Source organism: Pteropus alecto, unplaced genomic scaffold (genome assembly GCF_000325575.1).
Source record: "Pteropus alecto unplaced genomic scaffold, ASM32557v1 scaffold164, whole genome shotgun sequence".
Lineage (NCBI taxonomy): Eukaryota > Metazoa > Chordata > Mammalia > Chiroptera > Pteropodidae > Pteropus > Pteropus alecto.
This window is the reverse complement of record NW_006439568.1, coordinates 7,159,718-7,177,716: the sequence shown is the minus strand read 5'-3', so window position 1 is coordinate 7,177,716 and position 17,999 is coordinate 7,159,718. Positions and strand designations below refer to the sequence as shown.

The 17,999-nt window shown below is 34.2% G+C and overlaps 1 protein-coding gene across 2 annotated transcripts in view; it reads right to left on the bottom strand.

Moving 5' to 3' along the window:
- TAF2 (TATA-box binding protein associated factor 2) overlaps positions 1–17,999 on the bottom strand; it is a 66,062-nt gene that overhangs the window by 3,001 nt on the left and 45,062 nt on the right. The window contains exons 22-26 of one of the 2 annotated variants that reach the window (XM_006916590.3): positions 15,112–15,221; positions 11,046–11,275; positions 9,610–9,765; positions 9,023–9,128; positions 7,230–7,352 (exon numbers count right to left, since the gene is read on the bottom strand). In XM_006916590.3, coding sequence (XP_006916652.1) covers positions 7,230–7,352; positions 9,023–9,128; positions 9,610–9,765; positions 11,046–11,275; positions 15,112–15,221 — 725 coding nt within the window. The remainder of the gene's footprint in view (positions 1–7,229; positions 7,353–9,022; positions 9,129–9,609; positions 9,766–11,045; positions 11,276–15,111; positions 15,222–17,999) is intronic. The other variant, XM_006916591.3, reaches the window with a different exon arrangement.

Sequence of the window (17,999 nt, the reverse complement as noted above, 5' to 3'; positions counted from 1 at the left end):
AAAAGTAAACAACTAGGCTGTTCACTAAGATGGATTGCAATGCAGTAATTTCTTTTCTTTTTTCTTTTTTTTAAAGTAAGTTCTCAGCACTAATTCTGATCTAAGCCAGCCTCAAACCATAATTTTTCAAAATAAAAAGGTATCACCACAGAAGTTTTCTAAAATCACTTTCAGTACTAATTTTACTGACAGTTTACAATATGTCCTGAACTTACCTTTCCAGTCTTAACTTCCACTATTCCTTTCTATACACTTTACGTTAGCTCCTTCATAACTCTGTGTTGTACATTCTATTCCCTATTGCTTCGAATGCCCCTCTCTTATTTCTTCTCCGACTCACACGTTCATTTAACAAATGTCAGGAACTACATGGGAACTAGAGAAATGGTGATCAATTGGACAGACCTCAATGTTCCTGGAACTTACACATTAGCACAGGAGAAACTGAATAGGTACACCTGAGTAACAAAAAAAAACCAGAGAATGAAACAGGGACAGAACAGGCGGCTTAAAATAGTTGAGGGGTGGGAATTGGACTAAGAGGCAAAATTCTCTAAGGAAGTAATTTTTAAACTAATCTGATGGAGGGGAAAGAAAAAGAAGGAAAAAAAAAACACACACAACATTTTAGGCTCTATAATAATTTAAAACTCAGCTCAAATGTCATTTTGGGGGGAACATTCACTCTAACTGCAACACTCCCCAAATCAGTTCTTTTATATTCCCACAACATAAAACAGATGAAGAAATTAAGGCACAGAGAAATTAAGTGCCTTGCTCATAACTGCACTAAGAGAACTAAGCTACAAAACCAAAGAGCCTGATACCAAAATCTATGCTCTTAACCTTTCTGCCTGTCTGAACATAGCATGACACATACTGTAGCACAGCTTTTATCTTTGAGTCTCTTTCATTAGACTCATAAAATCTTGACGTATCACACAATATCTAGCAGCCCCTATAATCCACCTCCCCAGCCCTGCCAAAGCTTGCTAAACAAATGAATTAATATAACAGAGTTATATAATTGTTTCTTTTTAAATAGGATGTCAGGTGAACTTAATCCAACTAAATGCAATTGGAAGGTCACTCTCTAATTTTGAAGGCAGAGGGATAGAGCACAGAAACTATTATAGATCATTCATTCAACTGGTACTGACTACTGTACTTCATGTCAGGAACCATTCCAATATTTTAGAGCAAGTGAATGAGACGAAGTTCTTGTCCTCACAGATTATTCACATTTTGCTACCACAAAATCAGAATATAAACATTCTAATTTTTATAAATATATAAATTCATGAGTTTTGTTAAAGCTAACACTAATAATGATGTAAAAACTAAACAGATTATTTATATAGAAGCAAGTTTGAGGATCTGTATCTTTTGTAGTAACTGGTATCGGATATTCTTCAGAAAAAGAAAAAACTTGAAAGATATTTTATAGTATCAGTGAAATAGGCTACTATATGATTTTAATATGGATTTAAAAAAATACATGAATATAGTAACAATTCTATAAATATAGAAAAAGAGTTTCATACCAAACAATACAAAACCAGGTGATGAGAATAAGAGACTTTAAAGCCTCATGAACGAATTCCTTTAGCGCCTATCTCATTGTGTAGTCAGTCTATACCAACAGACTTTGCAGCTTTCCAGCTGGCTGTCTGCACCACTGGGAGTCTGCGGTCCTTTTCTACACTCAGGGGAGTTTCATCATCCAGTCCTAGACACTTGCCAAGCTACTTGGATTGCAGAAAAGCCAATAGTTATGTTGGAAAATGTACTTCCCAGCAGAGGCAACCGCCAAATGAACAACTGAGTATACTTGGGTGTGCTCTTTTCCACTTCAAAAGTACCAATTTCTTCTCTAGTGGCCTTATATTTTGCATTAAAGATATATTAATTGATTATAAAGCTTACATTTCTTGATCTGCATAAAGTCTTAATCCCAAAACAAAGGTGTTAGGAACCAGGGCAAATCGCTGACTGCAGGTCTGGGTAGGTAAATTACAAGATCAGTGTGAAACATCTGGGATAATAATAGCAAAGAAGTTAGTGTTCTTCACTGACTCAAGGGTCAAGAGGTTCTCACTGTTCAAAGATGAGACAATATAAATACTGACGAAGATAATAACTGTAATGGACTAGAACTGACTGAACACACTGGAGGTTGCTAGTTGGCCAATTCATTATTTTGAGAATTATTATGTAAATAGAATCAAGCCTTTATCTTTTTCCTATATGACCTATACCACTGGGTAATAGATGAGGGGGAATTTAGCTTTATAAAAATAATCCAATTTCTAAATAAAAATGGAAAGATAAATTAGATATGACCATTTTACAACCTTTAGAATTAACGAATTTAGGCCTTGAACATCTAATGGCTAACCTCATAAAGGCATCTAGACACTATATGCTTCCAGATTGAAGAACACACCACCATCCACAAACCTGAATCCAATAAAGCTTCTAGATACAACTACAAATTTACATGAAATATAGAGGACTCTAACGTAATTATAGCAGAGGTATACAATTAGCAAAACAGAGACTTGAAAACTACAGATCAAAAACCTGGTTTCTTTAACAAATACATTGTAAAGGAGAGAAAAAGAAGAGATAAAAAGATGAACTGGAAACTTTAAATTTAAGAAGATGTAAAGGATATACCAGCCAACTGCAATGTACAGACCTTATATGACCAATGATTCAAACAAATAAATTGTTTAAAAAGTAAAAATAATGGCATTTGTCATTTGAAATTTAAACAATGATCGGATATTTAAAGATATGAAAAAAGTCAATTTTTTAAAGTATAAAAATATTACTGTGGTTTTGACTTTTTAAATTCCTCATCTTTTAGAGACACATACTAAATTATTTAAAATGATGATATGTGGGACTTGTTTCACAATAATTCAGAAGGGTGAAAATGGGTAAGGGTATAAATTAAACAAGCCTGACCATGAGCTGACTGATTGTTGTTGAAGCTGAGTAATGAATTCATGGGGGTTCATCATACTAATTACTTCAGTTTCCCATTATTATGTGTTTTTTAAAAGGAAGTCAGAGCAATTTAGCACTATCCATGATAATGTCAAATGTCCATATTCTTTGATTTAGGACATTCATTTATAGAAATTATCCCACAAATGTGCTCATGCACATGTGCAAAGACATCTTCCAATATTCACTAGAATATTATTTGTAACAACAGAACATCTGATAAAACCTAATGATACTCTATCATCACCAACAAGCTTTAACTATGAAGTTTTCATTTATTATAGACAATTAAATTTTTTGTTTGCTTAATCTCTATCTTTCCTGAGTAATTTTTACCAGGTCTAATCCAAGGTAATAAGAAAGTAAAATTTCCTTCTCATGTGGAATTGTATTATAGTCAGATTTCACTTTCACCCTAGCATAATGAGGTCACCTATAGAATCTCTATTGTAGGGGGAGGGTGAAGTGGGTAAAGGGGATCAAATAAATGGTAGCTGAAGGAAACTGGACTTTGGGTGGTAAACACACAATAGAATAAACATGTCAAATGATACTGTACATCTGAAAACTATATAATTGTATTAACCAATGTTACCCCAATAAGCTTAATTAAAAATTAAAAAAAAAAAAATAGAATCTCTATTGAGAAAAATGCATATACTACCATCCCCCTGACACAAAGAACAAAACATGTTCAGTTTTGTTGTTCTACCCAACATAAAATCTTTCCTAGAGACCTAATAAAATGCACTATGATGGATAAGGGTTAGCTGCAGTCAATTTAATAAATGCAAAACAAACAGAAAGAGGTACTTAATATAAGCCTAATGTGGAAGCTTTCCAGCCCATCTGATAAAAGTGCTGATATCACAGTGAATAACCCGCTAATTCTATTGAGTTCATTCGCATTAGGTGTATATTTAAATTTAACACCAAAACTGCAGTTTCTATTAGGAAGTGTGAAGTCTGTTCTTTAGATTCTTTAGGTCACTATAAAAATGTGCAGAATTATGTCATTATAATTTAAGAAAAAAAAATCAAAGTCTGCTTTTCATATGAGAGTTTACAAAAGAGAGAACTCTAGGTCTCTCAAGTTTTTTTTTTTAAAGGATTTCAAATACCAGAATCGCGCTTTTCTGACTCGTGTAGGAAGGCATTACATAACACCACAGCCCCAGCGAGGCAAATGAGGAACTCTCCTTGTCTTCCCTACAGAAACCACTAGGGATTTCCCTCCACTCCTGTTCCTGGCACTGCTCTCCACTTCACCAAAGCAGCCCCTGCAGCAGCCTGGGACACAGACCAGCCACCGCAGGCCTTTGAAGTGGTGGGAAGAGAGGGAGATGCCACGTGGGAGAAGAGAGGACATGGCATGCTTACCCATCACCATGGGAACCATACAGCTCTTTCTCCAAACTCCTTCCTTACCTCAGGAGAGAGAAAAGCAACAGTAAAGTGGCAAAGAAGAAACTTCATTGCCACTTCTTTCTCATCCCAAATGGCTTAACCTATTGCACATACATCATCCCTACCTTAAATATTCTTCTCACTGTCACATGCAAGGAAAGAGAAAATGGGGGTGGGGAAGGGGGGGTTAGAAAGTAAACCATGACCTGTCCTCTGCTTAACAATTTCCATTCTTTCTATATGGGACCTAAACTTCCATTCCTTTTCTACCCCTCCCAGACACCATCTGCAACACAGTCCAGTTCTCAATGCTCATCTGGCTTGCTGGCTCTAAAGGACCCATCTCAGTCTTCGTCTCAGCTAAGGAATAAAGGAAGCAGGGGTCCCAAACTCAAAAGCCTTGGACCTAAAGAGATAGCACAAATGAGTGAAGAGATTACCAGCTGCAACACAAATGCGATCAACAAAATAAAAAGAACATCCCTGCCTAAAAAAGTCTATCAATTAACTTTTTTTCAAGAGAAGCTAGAAATCCAGATTTTTTATATGCAATCTCTTCATTTTTAGTCAAACACATCAAAAAATTTTATAAGACTTCTACAGACCAAATAAAAGATGCCTCAGTTGGAAAAGCTGAATAGAGTCCAAAAAACCCATTTGTGAACTTTAATTTATAATTCCTAGAGACTTCAGAGATGTCACAGCTTCCCTAACCACTATTCTCTGCCTTCTCTCCTGAACCCCCGACTCTCAGCACCACTCCCACCTCCCTCTCTCCCACCCCCCACCCCCATCCCCGGTAAGCTACCACAGGAGACCCAGCTCCATCTGGGAGGCAGGAAGAGAGGAAGTTTCTGTTTTACTTGCCAACTTTAGTTGGGTTAGGTTAAAGTTGTGCTTCTGACATTCCAAAAGATGGAGCTGAAAGCACCTCTTCTCTCAGAAATATTGTTGCACACAGTAGCTAGGTTTCATTCTTCTTCAGGTATAAGTTTAAAGGACTTTCGTCGGCTAATTTGGGGAAATTACCTATTGAATATAACGATATTTCTATGGGAAAACTGCATTTAGAGTCCAAAAATAAATACATGTATAAATAAACTTTTGAAACACTACCATTTGCAAAATGAAGGTTTTCTAAATTCTGTAATACTGTTGAATTTTAAGACTTGCTCAGTGTTGGCAGGGTACTGAACAGCATAAATACATTTAAAGGAAATTACAAAGGCATGTTAACAAATATATTCAAAATTAAGTTTTACAGATCAGTCTATATATATAATATACTGGTATACATTTTGCCTCATGACAGAAAAGGGTCCTATACCGACAGAAACCAAAGCTAAAATTTTCAAGCTTTTCTATAACCCACGACTAGCCCTCTACCTCCTCCCCAGTTTTCCCATATGATGCCATGAGAACTATAAGATCGTTGAGAGATTCCAAAAAAAGTAAAAATGTATTTTTTAAAGAAATATGGAACAATAATAAAAAGGCACATTGGCGGGCACAAAAAGGTGTTAAGATTTGCTTCTACATAGGTTACTGTGCCACATCACTAAGAAAAACCAAACAAATATATTCAGATTACTTTCTGGACAGGAATCTACTTGATTGTTGGAATCCAGACAGAATCTATTTTTTTAAAGGAAGGAAAGGCAGACAGAAGCATCGCTCTCAAACTATATCAAGAGGCTTGAAACACCCTGTGCTTTATAATTTTTTAAAATGGAGAAAAATTTTCATGTCTAGTAAAATTTTAATAAGTATAATCATAATAAAGCACCAAAACCCAAAGCAAAACCAATAGAACACAAAATTGGCAAGGGCCAAGAAATGTCAAAATTCACTTATCAAAGTTAAGTTTCCAGCTGATGTCCTTCTGCAATATATTTTGTGACTCTATTATAATAAATGCATAGAGAGAGATATAAGCACCCAAAGTCTGGGGTCTCAATACCAAAATATTTTGATGTGTTGCTTTTGTTTCAAGTCTATTAATCACAGCTCCCTAAGCCCCTCAAATAAATAAACAGTTACTCTTTTATTTATATCATAAAAACATGATTTATATAAGCAAAACCCATTCGCTGAAATTTTAATGCCTGACTAATGACTTTTGGAAAAACTATTCTTTAAAAATGATTTGCTTATGTATCGTTTTTCACTCCCTGTTCCTCCAAAACTTGCGGGCTGAATTTGTTCATCAGCACTGAATGTTTACTCTTTATTTGGATTATAATCTTCTCTTTCTAAGTAACAGAACAGAATAAGCAGAAGACAATGTAAAATGGAATAGGTAATAAACATATCCAAACTGAATTACCTTTCATAAACGTAAGCCCATTTAGTATGAAATAATTTAAAAGACAGAACATGTTAGTTTTCTATAAATAGCATCAAGTCTTTGTGACTGACCAACTGTAAAACTTTCAGGGGGAAGAAGAGGAGAAAGAAGTGGCTGATTTCTGTATTTTATGAGAGTATAAAAGAACAGATTTTATGGTTTCAACTGAAGTTGGCATTTTTCATATAACATTCTTAGAAAAAGCACTGCAAGGAATGAGCAAAATGTTAATATATCTTTAAATGACATAATGAGGGATGATTTTTCCTCTTTCTACTTTTCTGTTATTTCCAAGTTTTATATAATAGAGGTACAGTATTTTTAAAATACTAAAATATTAATTTAAAATAGTCTATGTTGAGTAATATAAATTCTATGTGCTACAAGAAAAGCAAGTCCTCAGGTCTATATATTATTATGAAGTTTATAAATTTGTTCTTGAGCAAAATAATAATTTCACCTGTTCCCTTCCGAGCAAGTTCCATACTCCATTGGGGTTTTGTGGCAGGTGCGCCATCACAGCCTGGTGAGTGCTGGGGTATTAAAGCAGACCGGGAGCTAGCTGGCCGATGCTTAGAGAGCCCTACAATGCCAGAGAAGAAGGAGAACAGGGATTTATTTCTTTGTTTCTCAAAAGAAAAAAAGAAAAAAAAACATGAAAGGTTTTATAAGTCAACCTTAAAAACAGAAGCAGTTCAACAGTAAAATTCTAATAATAAAAAGAATACTGTTTTTACTACTGACGATCCCATCTGATTAAATCCTTTGTCATGGTTTCTATATGCTTAAGTTGAGAACAACACACATCCAAGAAAGACACTAAGTTTGACTAGCCTGCTGACCATACAAACTGTTCTATATTTTGGGGCAGAAACCATGTCATAATTTTTTTATTATTTACATGGAACTTCACAGAAACCATGTCATATTTTTTTATTACTTACATGGAACTTCGCATAAAGTAAAGTTTGCCAGCTCTCTCCCGAATTCGCTAATAAAGTCCATTATAATATTATTCAACGAATACATAAAAATAACTTAAGAGTTACAGAAGATATTTAAAATAGAAAATGTCTTAATGGTATAATGAGTAAAAAAGGTCGTATTGAGTATTATACCATTTTCATAAAATTCAAAACCGAGTGCAAGTAAACATATAGATCATATGTCTATGTGGCACGCTATAAAGAAAAGCAGCAGAATGATTTTTAAAAAAGGAGAACAGAAAGTCCAAGACAGTAATTACTTGTAGTGCTAAGGCAGGTAAACAGAATCAAGGAAGAAGTCTGGAGGGAACAGGTGTAAAACAGGTGTGGCATGGAGTAAAATATACATGTTAAGGTAGGTGACTGGTTAACAGATATGTTTATTACTATATCTCACAACTTACATGCAAGCTACAGCGAAGCTTTACTCCTGATAATTAGAAAATGTTGATGATATAAATGGTGTAATTTCTTCCAAAAGTATTATAGCAGTATGTATCTAGAGCTAAGAAAATTTTCTGAAGAAAAATATCTCATAATATACTAAAGTTAATCATTTCGCCAACAATGTTTTTGGGAATTTATCCTAAGAACATAATTGGATTTTTTTTTTTAGAAAAAAAAAGGGTATGAAAGCTTTTGTATGAAGATGTGCAGTATAGAATTACCTACAATAAATAAAAATAAGAAATAATGTAAATGCCTACCAACAGAAATAATAAGGTAAATTATAGTATATAAACTCAATACTGTCTCAGGTAATATTTTCAAAGGAAAGACTATGATGTTTGAGAGATACATGTAAAAATCTAAGATACGATATTATGAGAAATAGGCAGGCAAAAAGAAGTAGTTGCATTATGGGTGGCATTAACTTCAGTTAAAACTTTTAAATATAATTATGGTTATATTATTAAAAATAAAGCAGATCCAGTATTTTATCTTGATTTCCGAGGTTAAGCCTACTGCAAGAGAGAGAGAAATTAAAGCTTTTGGAAGAAATGTGATGAATGGATTTTAAAAAAATCTAGAAGTATACTGAATATTAAAGAAAAATAAAATAAAATTTAGTATCTAAAGAAAACACTTTTTAAAAATTTATTTCTTTGCTGATATGTTATAATCTGATAGAATCTAGTATTTCATTTTATACCAGTTATTTTTAAACTTTATAGTTGTTAACCTGAAAATAAAGCCATACACCTTAGAAGAGTGGTATCATGTGAACTCTCAATCACCCCAATGATTGCAGTAACACTAATCTTACCTGGTGTCGATGGCCTTTCAAGCATGTTCAAATGATGGGAAATGAAGGCCTGGCTATCGTGAACAGTATCCATATCAATCTCCTCCTCATCTTGAGAACTTGAAAACTAAAACACACACACACACACACACAGAACAAAGAAGAAAAAGGGCCACTACATCACTTTACGTTTGGATCTTAGCTCTTAGGAAAGGTAGCCGAGAGGCCAAAGGATATATCCCCAAATAATCTTAAAAGGAAAAGTCTCTTTTTCTCAAAAAGTATTAAGAGAGAGAAAAGATTATGTAGCCCAGCCTCCAAAGAAGCTGATTAGAAATTACTGGAAATGTAACAGCAACTAAAATCTAACCCTATGTTGTGGGAAGATCGTGCACACATAGTTCCTCCCCCAAACAGAGAAGAAGTATGTGCTAATACAAGTTAAACAATCAGTTAGAATGTCTTAGAGATGGGCATTTGGGTTCTTTTATGATTCATTCAGTCTGTCCCATCTGTTCCTAAGGGAAAACCACTGCAAGTATTTACAGAGATTCACAAGAAGGTGAATATCCTACACTGTTAATACAGGTTTAACCTGTATTTCTTACTCTGATTTTGAGTTTGACTTTACTGCTATCCTCATTCTTCTCCAGTATTTGACCAGGTTCTAGTGGGGACCCCAGTGGTGTATCAGCCTTCCTCTTCACTCCCTGCTGATGAGCTGATATATTACATGATGCTTCCTTGGCAAGGTGATCATCTTCCTGCGGCAATATTCAAGATCAAAATTAGATTTCTGAAGACAAGTAGCTCATATTATAGCTGAAAACTAATAGCTATAGCAATCATGCAGATAAGAGTATGCCCAGTGCCTAAAAGTTATCAGCAATGGGCTTAAAATAAATTTCTTTTCTAATTCTTTTTTTGGGGGGGGTGGGTAAAAAGGGAGTTAAGTGAACTTTCAGAGCTTTCCCAAAAGAATTTTATCTTCTGGTATCATTTTCTCCTCTAATCCTGAAGATTCCAAGTATAAATGTGGATAAATGAACAACTATGGACAAAATTATAAACATATTCATTTCCACAGATTTATAAATATTTAGATCTGAAAGAGCTCTTTAATGAGACTTTTCTTTTTACTATGGGAAGATTTCTTACTTCTTCATAACATAAACTCTACGATACATTTAAAATTTATAACAAGTAAGTACAATTACACTTCAGAAAATCTAGGTAAGTAGTTAAAATGACTACTTCTAACTAGCATAGAGAGCACCTGAATTTTATAGTGTCAAAACACCAGTAGGGAACTGCCAGGCAAGTTATCTGGTCTAAATATTGGTGAAAAATGAAGTTTGAAGTATTGGAGACATTCTGTCATCAATTAAAAAATCATTTCTGGAAAACTTTAATTAAATTACAATTAAATAATATGTATCCTAAAGGTCTTTCTATAAAAGTCTGGTAATTTTATAATGTATAGCTAGAAATAAAACTTTTCTAAAGGCAAACTCATACACACATATATAAATTTAAAAATGTAATATATAATCTCTTCCCAAATCAGATTACTCATTTATCTATTTAGTGTTATTTATTTATTTAATTCAACAAGTATTTGCCAGGCACTTATATCTTTAGAACTATGCTAGGTATTATACAGAGCAGCAAAAATTAAATAAATAAATAAATAAATGAAAATAAAATAAAAGTCAGGGCCCCTTGTGTTCAGTTTGCCATTACCATATACCAACCAGATAGGTTAAGATGTAACAGGTTAAATATTCATTTTATTTTTCCCCTACTCAAAGAAGAAATTCTATGCTCAAGCACACAAAAATCATATGTCATCACAAAAGGAGTAAATGGACTGGCGGCACTGTGTAGCTGTCAGCAGCACTTTATAAATTATGAGTGCTAAACTAATGTCAGCCAACAGTTTTTTAAATGGTACAAGAAACTTAGTGGCTTTAAAATCTGCCACTTTAAAAGAAGTAATTCTCTTCTCTAGATAGCTCTATATAATAAAACTACATCTTCTTACAGGGTTCTGAAATCCAACTAGCTGTGCGTGACTACTTGGATTAATCGCAGTTTCTTGGTTGCCTGTGATGGCCTCTGGAATTATGGTTGGATTCAAGACAGCTTTTTTCTCTTTCAGATTAAGAACCAACCCAAGCTCTGGCAAGGGTAAGCACGAAGGTCTACTGAGGCCAAAAAGTGTGAAGTACAAGTCCACAGCACCACACCGTAACCTCCAGTCATGTGAAGTACCTAAGAAGTAAATAATAAAAAAAAAAGTCAATGTGTACATTTATCCATACCTTTTTAACTATTCTAGAACCTCTACAAAAGAAATGAAAGGATTATGATGCCTAAAAGGAGTCATCTATTAACCTAGGCCCCACTGGCAAGTCCTCTCCCATAAAGATATATTTTATCTTAACAAAGATACTTATAAATTGTTATAGGAACGATAAATGTTAGTGAATGAACTAATGAATTTTTTAATTGGAGAAATTTTTATTATCACGCCATCCTTCTTTACAAAATGAATAAAAAAAAAAATGACATTTTTTTTCCTGCCTTTAAATCTTCCTTTTAATTCCTCCTCCTTGGTAACTAACTATTCCACACTTGTTCATTGTCTGTTCATCTTGTCTGATTTTCTTCTTTAATAGCCTGTTAGGAAGACAGCATTCCATGAGCCTTCATGGACCCTACCACTTGAAACAAATTCTCCTCTCAAATTTATTACTTTCAGGTTTTAAATAAATTACAAGAAACCCTACAACTACTTGAAACAACATAATTCTAAACTTGGATTTACAGGAGAAAAATACTGTCCTAAACACCTACATATTTTCTACTAAGTATTTATTTAAACACACACACACACAAATAAGCAAACCCCAGAGATGACAACAGGTAGTAAAACATCTATCAGTCAGAAGAAGATTGCCTGTGTAGAAATTCATTTTAAAGCAGTTGAGATTACAGGCAAGTTCTTTCAAATCTTTTGATGAGTCTTTGATTTTTCATCTCCAAAATAAGAGTATTGGTCTCAGATTATACCTTTCCCAAAGCAATGACAGACCAGACCACACAGATACCAGAGTTCTTTCTCATTTTCCTTTTTATCGCCAGTAGAGCACTCCAGGTAGATACTGCCATCAAAAAGAACTGATTAACAAGACAGAATCTGTCATTTTTGTTAGATCATTTTTATGGTTTCTTGGCTGAATTTAAAATGATCTAGAGAATTTAAAACGAATGAGAAAAAGCAATATGAAATTCTTCTGGATAAGAAAATAAACCCTATAAATATTTAATTTTGACCAAGAACTGTGGTTTCCAGAGAGTATCATAACATGTAAAAAGGAGAAACAAAAGAGAAAGAAGTCGCTACAGCAAATACTGGAAAGCATAAATATAAAGCTTTGTGGTTTTCAATAACAAATATTAGAATAGGAAGGTAAATTATAATCAAATAGTGATCCTGAAGAGACTTACTCTAATAGATAAATATTATATTAATTATATGCAAAGGAAATTCATGTGGAAGGAATTATAATTCTACAGAGTTCATACTAAGTACTACACTGTGCTATCTTGCCGAGAAAGAGCCATCATCAATGCTATTTGAGACATCTTCAATTCTGCTACTGTGTGATGAGGTAATAGATACATGGCACTGCTCGAAGCAAGAGAAAGAGGCAGGAGCTCCTGAGGAGGATAAAGTTTTATGTCTTAAAAACTACAGGGAAACTAGAAATGGGAAGAACATTACAGAAAGAAAAATAAGGATTTTTTTACACTGGAATTCCATTCCTTTCTCTAGAATATGCTTATCTGTACACTGTAATGGTCTGGAATTGCTTAATTTTTTGTAGGCATTCATTATTCTCCTCCTCAAAGCATTTCATATATGTAAAGGTAAAAACAAGTATCAGATTCCTGGGCCTTTTATTACAAAGGTTGGAGGGGCTCAGCCCTCTGAAGGAAGGAAAGGAATCCCGCCAGAGCAGCCAGCCCTGTATCCGTGTATTTGTGGCTATAGCAAGAAAAGGAATGAATCTTAAGCATTTTATCAGTTAGGAAAACAAGAGTGGTTTAGGGTACATTTATACTGGAAGAAAAGTAAACCTTGAAGATCCATATCATCTAATTAGGTCTGCTGCCATCCTGAACCTTTCTTTACACATTGCAGATCAGGAGTCCCCCACCCGTGGGCCAAGGACTAGTACCATTACTGTCAGGAACAGGGCTGCACAGCAGGAGGTGAGCAGGGGGCCTGTGAGTGAAGCTTCATCTGTATTTGCAGCCACTCCCCAGCGCTAGCATCACCGCCTCAGCTCCACCTCAAATCATCAGGCTTTAGATTCTTGTAGGAGCACCTGTCCCTGATGCCACAAAGGTTGGGGACCTCTATTGTAGATGACACTGAAACCAGTGTCATCTACAATAGAGGTCCCCGGCCGCCATGGACGGAGGGGCCAAAGCATCCCTGGGTACGCGGTCTGTGGGTGGCCCTGAACCCTGCAAGAGGATACGGAGACGAATGAGACGTAGTTTGTACCTCTAGGAGCTCAAAGTTGTTCTATTTTGTTTTTTAAAAGTCAGACTGAAGATGATTAGGCACCACAGTGAAGGCTGCTAAACACAAAATCCCTGGACAGTGGTTTTTGTTACTTTTTATTTCTACGTGAGCTTTTTGGCTTTGGTTTATCTTTAGTTTACATGGAGGAATGAACATTATTGTTTTGTTCCTGTGGAAAGTTCCCGATAGCAATTTTTTCTTCAAATAATTCACTTAGAAATATTAAATTTAGGGCTGATAAGCGAGAGCTAAAAAATTAATAAGCAGTGATTCTGTTAAAATCACAAGTGTTTAAAAAATCAGAACTCCACCTGTATTTCAAAATCATGGCATTAAATCTTAAAATGGTTGGCAGATAGTGAAACTAAGTTGAGTGGTATAAGTGGGAAAAATCATTTTTTTTTTTACGGATTGGCTCTGTGATCTTGAGCAAGTCAGATGCCTGGGTCCTAGAACAAGGACAATTAACTCAGATGGTCGTTAAGGTCCCCCCAGGCCTGAAAATGCTACGATTCTAAATCAGTCCATTCCATTGAGAGAGGCCCTGGAACATCTGCTGATTTCTGCTCTGGTTACAGCATTTTGAAGACCTTTCTTTCATCTTCTAGCTACCCCTCCCACCCCAATCACTTAAATGGCAAGGAACACTCAGATATTTGAAAATATCCCCTTGGGTCAAAATGCTGTCCATTCTGTCCTCATTAGCAGTTCTCCTTAGGGACCAACCCTGCTTACCTGAATCAGAAGAACAGCACTCAAGAAGAAAACAGGAAACTCTGTTAGGGATGTTCTCTAATCAAATCAGAAAGTATCTAAAGACAAACCTCCAAAAGAGCAAATCTGATCCTAAAAAAGATCATCACTTCCTTTTCTGAAGTAATTGCTATTAAAGCTGATCAAGCCAAAAAGCTGCTAAGAAAGCTCACTTTGAAAGCCACTTTTTTCAGTACATTTTTCATTAAACCCAGCTGACAACAGAAGCTTGGAAACGTGGAGTGTTGGGTGAAATAGGACTACCATAGGGTGATTCTGTCCTGTTCTTTCTGTCCATCTTACACTAATTAAAAACAGCAAACATCACTTATATTAATGTGTGTGTGTGTGTGTGTGTGTGTGTGTATACATATATATATATATATATAATTTCCTAAGAACAGGTGAGAAAAGTCATTTTTCAACACTTTGTAACCTTCTGAAATAAAAACAACAATAATAATAATACTTCGCAGGTTCATGCTTAAAGCTCTATAAACATGTGAAACACTTTCACATAAATTAATATTTTTGTTTCCTTGGCCACCCTGTGGAGCAAAGTGAGTAAACATATTCTTAGCAAATGTTATCATATCCACTACCATGTAGATAGCTGTAATAAGTATCCTAGCCAAAAAAGAAAAAAAAGAAAAAGATAGGCTAAAAATTAACCACAGTTTTTTAAGTATTGAAAACCTGTTGTAAAATGAAAATCTTCTAGTCATAAAACATCTTTAAAAAGCCACTGCGGTCTCACCAGAGTTCATAAGCTTCCAAAGCTGATCTACCAGGGCTTCGTTGCATAAGGGAGACTCCATGTTCTTAGTAAATGGTGGATTTCTAGTCAACATGTTTAGAATCTTATGTCTGAAAGATAAGGAAAAATTTAATTTTTGCTGACCATTAAATGAAAACATTTGAAAATTACCTATAGTGACTCCTTCCTATTTTATCATCTCTCTTGGATCTAGCTTTGTGTTTAAGTTTAGTTTCACTTCAAAAGGCATTATTATGTTACATCCTAAATATTTACTACGGTTTTTGCACTAAAAAAATTCTGGCAGGTTTATTCTTCCTAAAATCGCCTTACTGTAGAATGAAGTCTTCTAAAATCTGACTCTATGTATTACTAACCAACTTTTCCTATCCCACTTCTAAAATGCACATTTTACTCTCCTTAGAAAAGTTTACAAAAAAGACTAGTCGATAAATATAAAAATCTTAAAATGAGACCAAAAAAAAATCACATATAGGCCAAGAAGTCTACATTTGAGATAATAAAACGAATATAAAACTTCATTATTATAGCATCTTTGTAAAGCATGGAAATGTGCAGAAGCATTTTAAATATGGAGATTGAAAAAGGTTTCCTCAAAATAAGCTGAGCGTTAGGAGAGTCAATTAACAAAAAAGCATCCTCATAAAGGATGACAGTTATACTCCGTATCAGAAATTTTCATCTCATGTGAGAGGCTATCTGCACACATTACGGAGTCTTCTGGAAAAAAGGGCAAAGCGACCAAAACAAAATTTGAAAAGGAAAAAAAAAGTCCAATACTATGACTAGGAGATACCATAAAAAGACAGAGAAAGAACAGAAGCAAGGAAGCTACAGGAGTGATCTAGTATTTAGTGAAGGGATAAAAGCCAGGCCTCGAACTAGGTCTGAAAAATTCAAGACCTCAGAGTAACGGAATGCTTGGATATAATGGAGGAAGGAAGAAACTTAAATTGTAAGTTTTATTGAGGCTAGCAAAACTTTAAAGAAGGTGAACCTAAGAAATTTGCATATTTAATTGTTGGTGGAAAAACATCAAATGGGATCAGTATTCGAGAGAGATGAGAGAAAAGTAGAACTGCTAGGTTGTAGGTTAGGTTACCCAATCCCTTTTGGCTTCAATTTTATGTCTGTAAAACTGAAAGATATAGACTCTCACTGTTAACATGTTGTTGAGCTTTGAAATTTGAAGACCATATGAAAGATTATTTAAAGGCTATGAAAAGTGAAATGTCATTATAGAGTCAATTTACAGATAATATAAAAAAGGATACATGTTTCAATGGATATTTCATATCAATATTTTCATCTTTATGGATAAACACAATTCCTGTCCTTAAGGACCTCAAAATCTATTTGTAAAAATATATCAGTATTACAAGTAAATAATATCTTTTAAAATATGAATGAGTCTGTTGTTTAGAGCACGCTAATCTTCACTTTTAATCTACATGAAGAAGAAAACTTAAGTTTCTATCTGGCTGCTTTCCCAATTATCCCAAATACCAGAGTGGTAGGGCCCAACTAATAAAACTTTATGGTATTTACTCAGATCATTATGAACTCTTCATAGCCATGCCAATGAAGTGTAGAGGGTACTCTAGGAATATCTTTAAAATTATCACTAAAAGAGCAATAATGATTGGTACCTGTATTACTTTATACGATTAAACATTTCTCTAAAAGTTTTTTCTCTAAAGTTTAGGTAACAGAAGACTTTTACAAGGAAATATTTACAAATAACTAAACACTCAAAGCCATACTCAGAGATAAAGTTTCAGGGGAAACAATGAGAATCTTGTGTTTAATTTTTCAGAGATAAAACATCAAAATTCACAATTAGCATGTGCTTCAGACATCTGAAACAAACCTGAGGCAAATCCTGAGAAAGTCAGTTTTTGTCATATTCATAGCAGTAAAAACATATTATATCCCTAGACAACTGAGAATTTTCTTGGTGGGTTAGTCCAATACCATTGCCAATAACTATCTATAAAAAATGGAGTCAAATCAAAACCCCCCCAAAATGCTCAAAATCTCTCAGGAGAAAAAGCACGTAAGTTATGCCCCTTAAAGTACTGACACAATGTAATCATATGCATGCTTGCTTCCAAAACAAGAAGATAAAATAATCCTACCCAATCTAGCACAGATATGACCAATACATATAATGCTATATGTCAATTATACATCAATAAAAAATTAAAGACAGATGTCTCAAGACACCAAAAGATACACACATAAAATAACTGCTGTGTGGTAATACTTCACAGCCATTAAAGATTTTTTAAGACATGTTGAATTTTTTTAACTATGAGTAAAACTATGCACTAGATGATTTTAAGTAAAGCCTAAGAGGTTCCCCACTGGTGATATAAATGAGCCAAATCAATTAAGAAAACATCAAAAATAATCACAAAAATATATCCTTAAATAAATTTCTAATTCAGATTGTAAATAACAGTGCTCTCGAAATTTGAATGTTACTAATAGTTCTACAACAATATTTCAAAAGCAATCATTTAGATTGTATAGTATATAACTCCAATAGAAAAACTTCAAATATTACATGACATCATATAATCTGCTACAGATGGTCTTCAAATTGTTTTACAAAACCATAATTTAAAAGAAAAATTTGAGTGTTTACTATGTATAAAAAAAGACAGACAAAAATGGTCAAAAATTTAATCCTATTTGAGTACACCATAAACACCCTACTTTGCAAAAGAAACAGCAGAAATGAAGACTAGAAGGGGGTACAAAAATGAAAATAATTACTATTGCAGGACTGGGATTTGCTTTTATTTTTTATTTTCTAAATTTTTTAAATGTTATATTATTTAATGTATATTTATTATATGTTT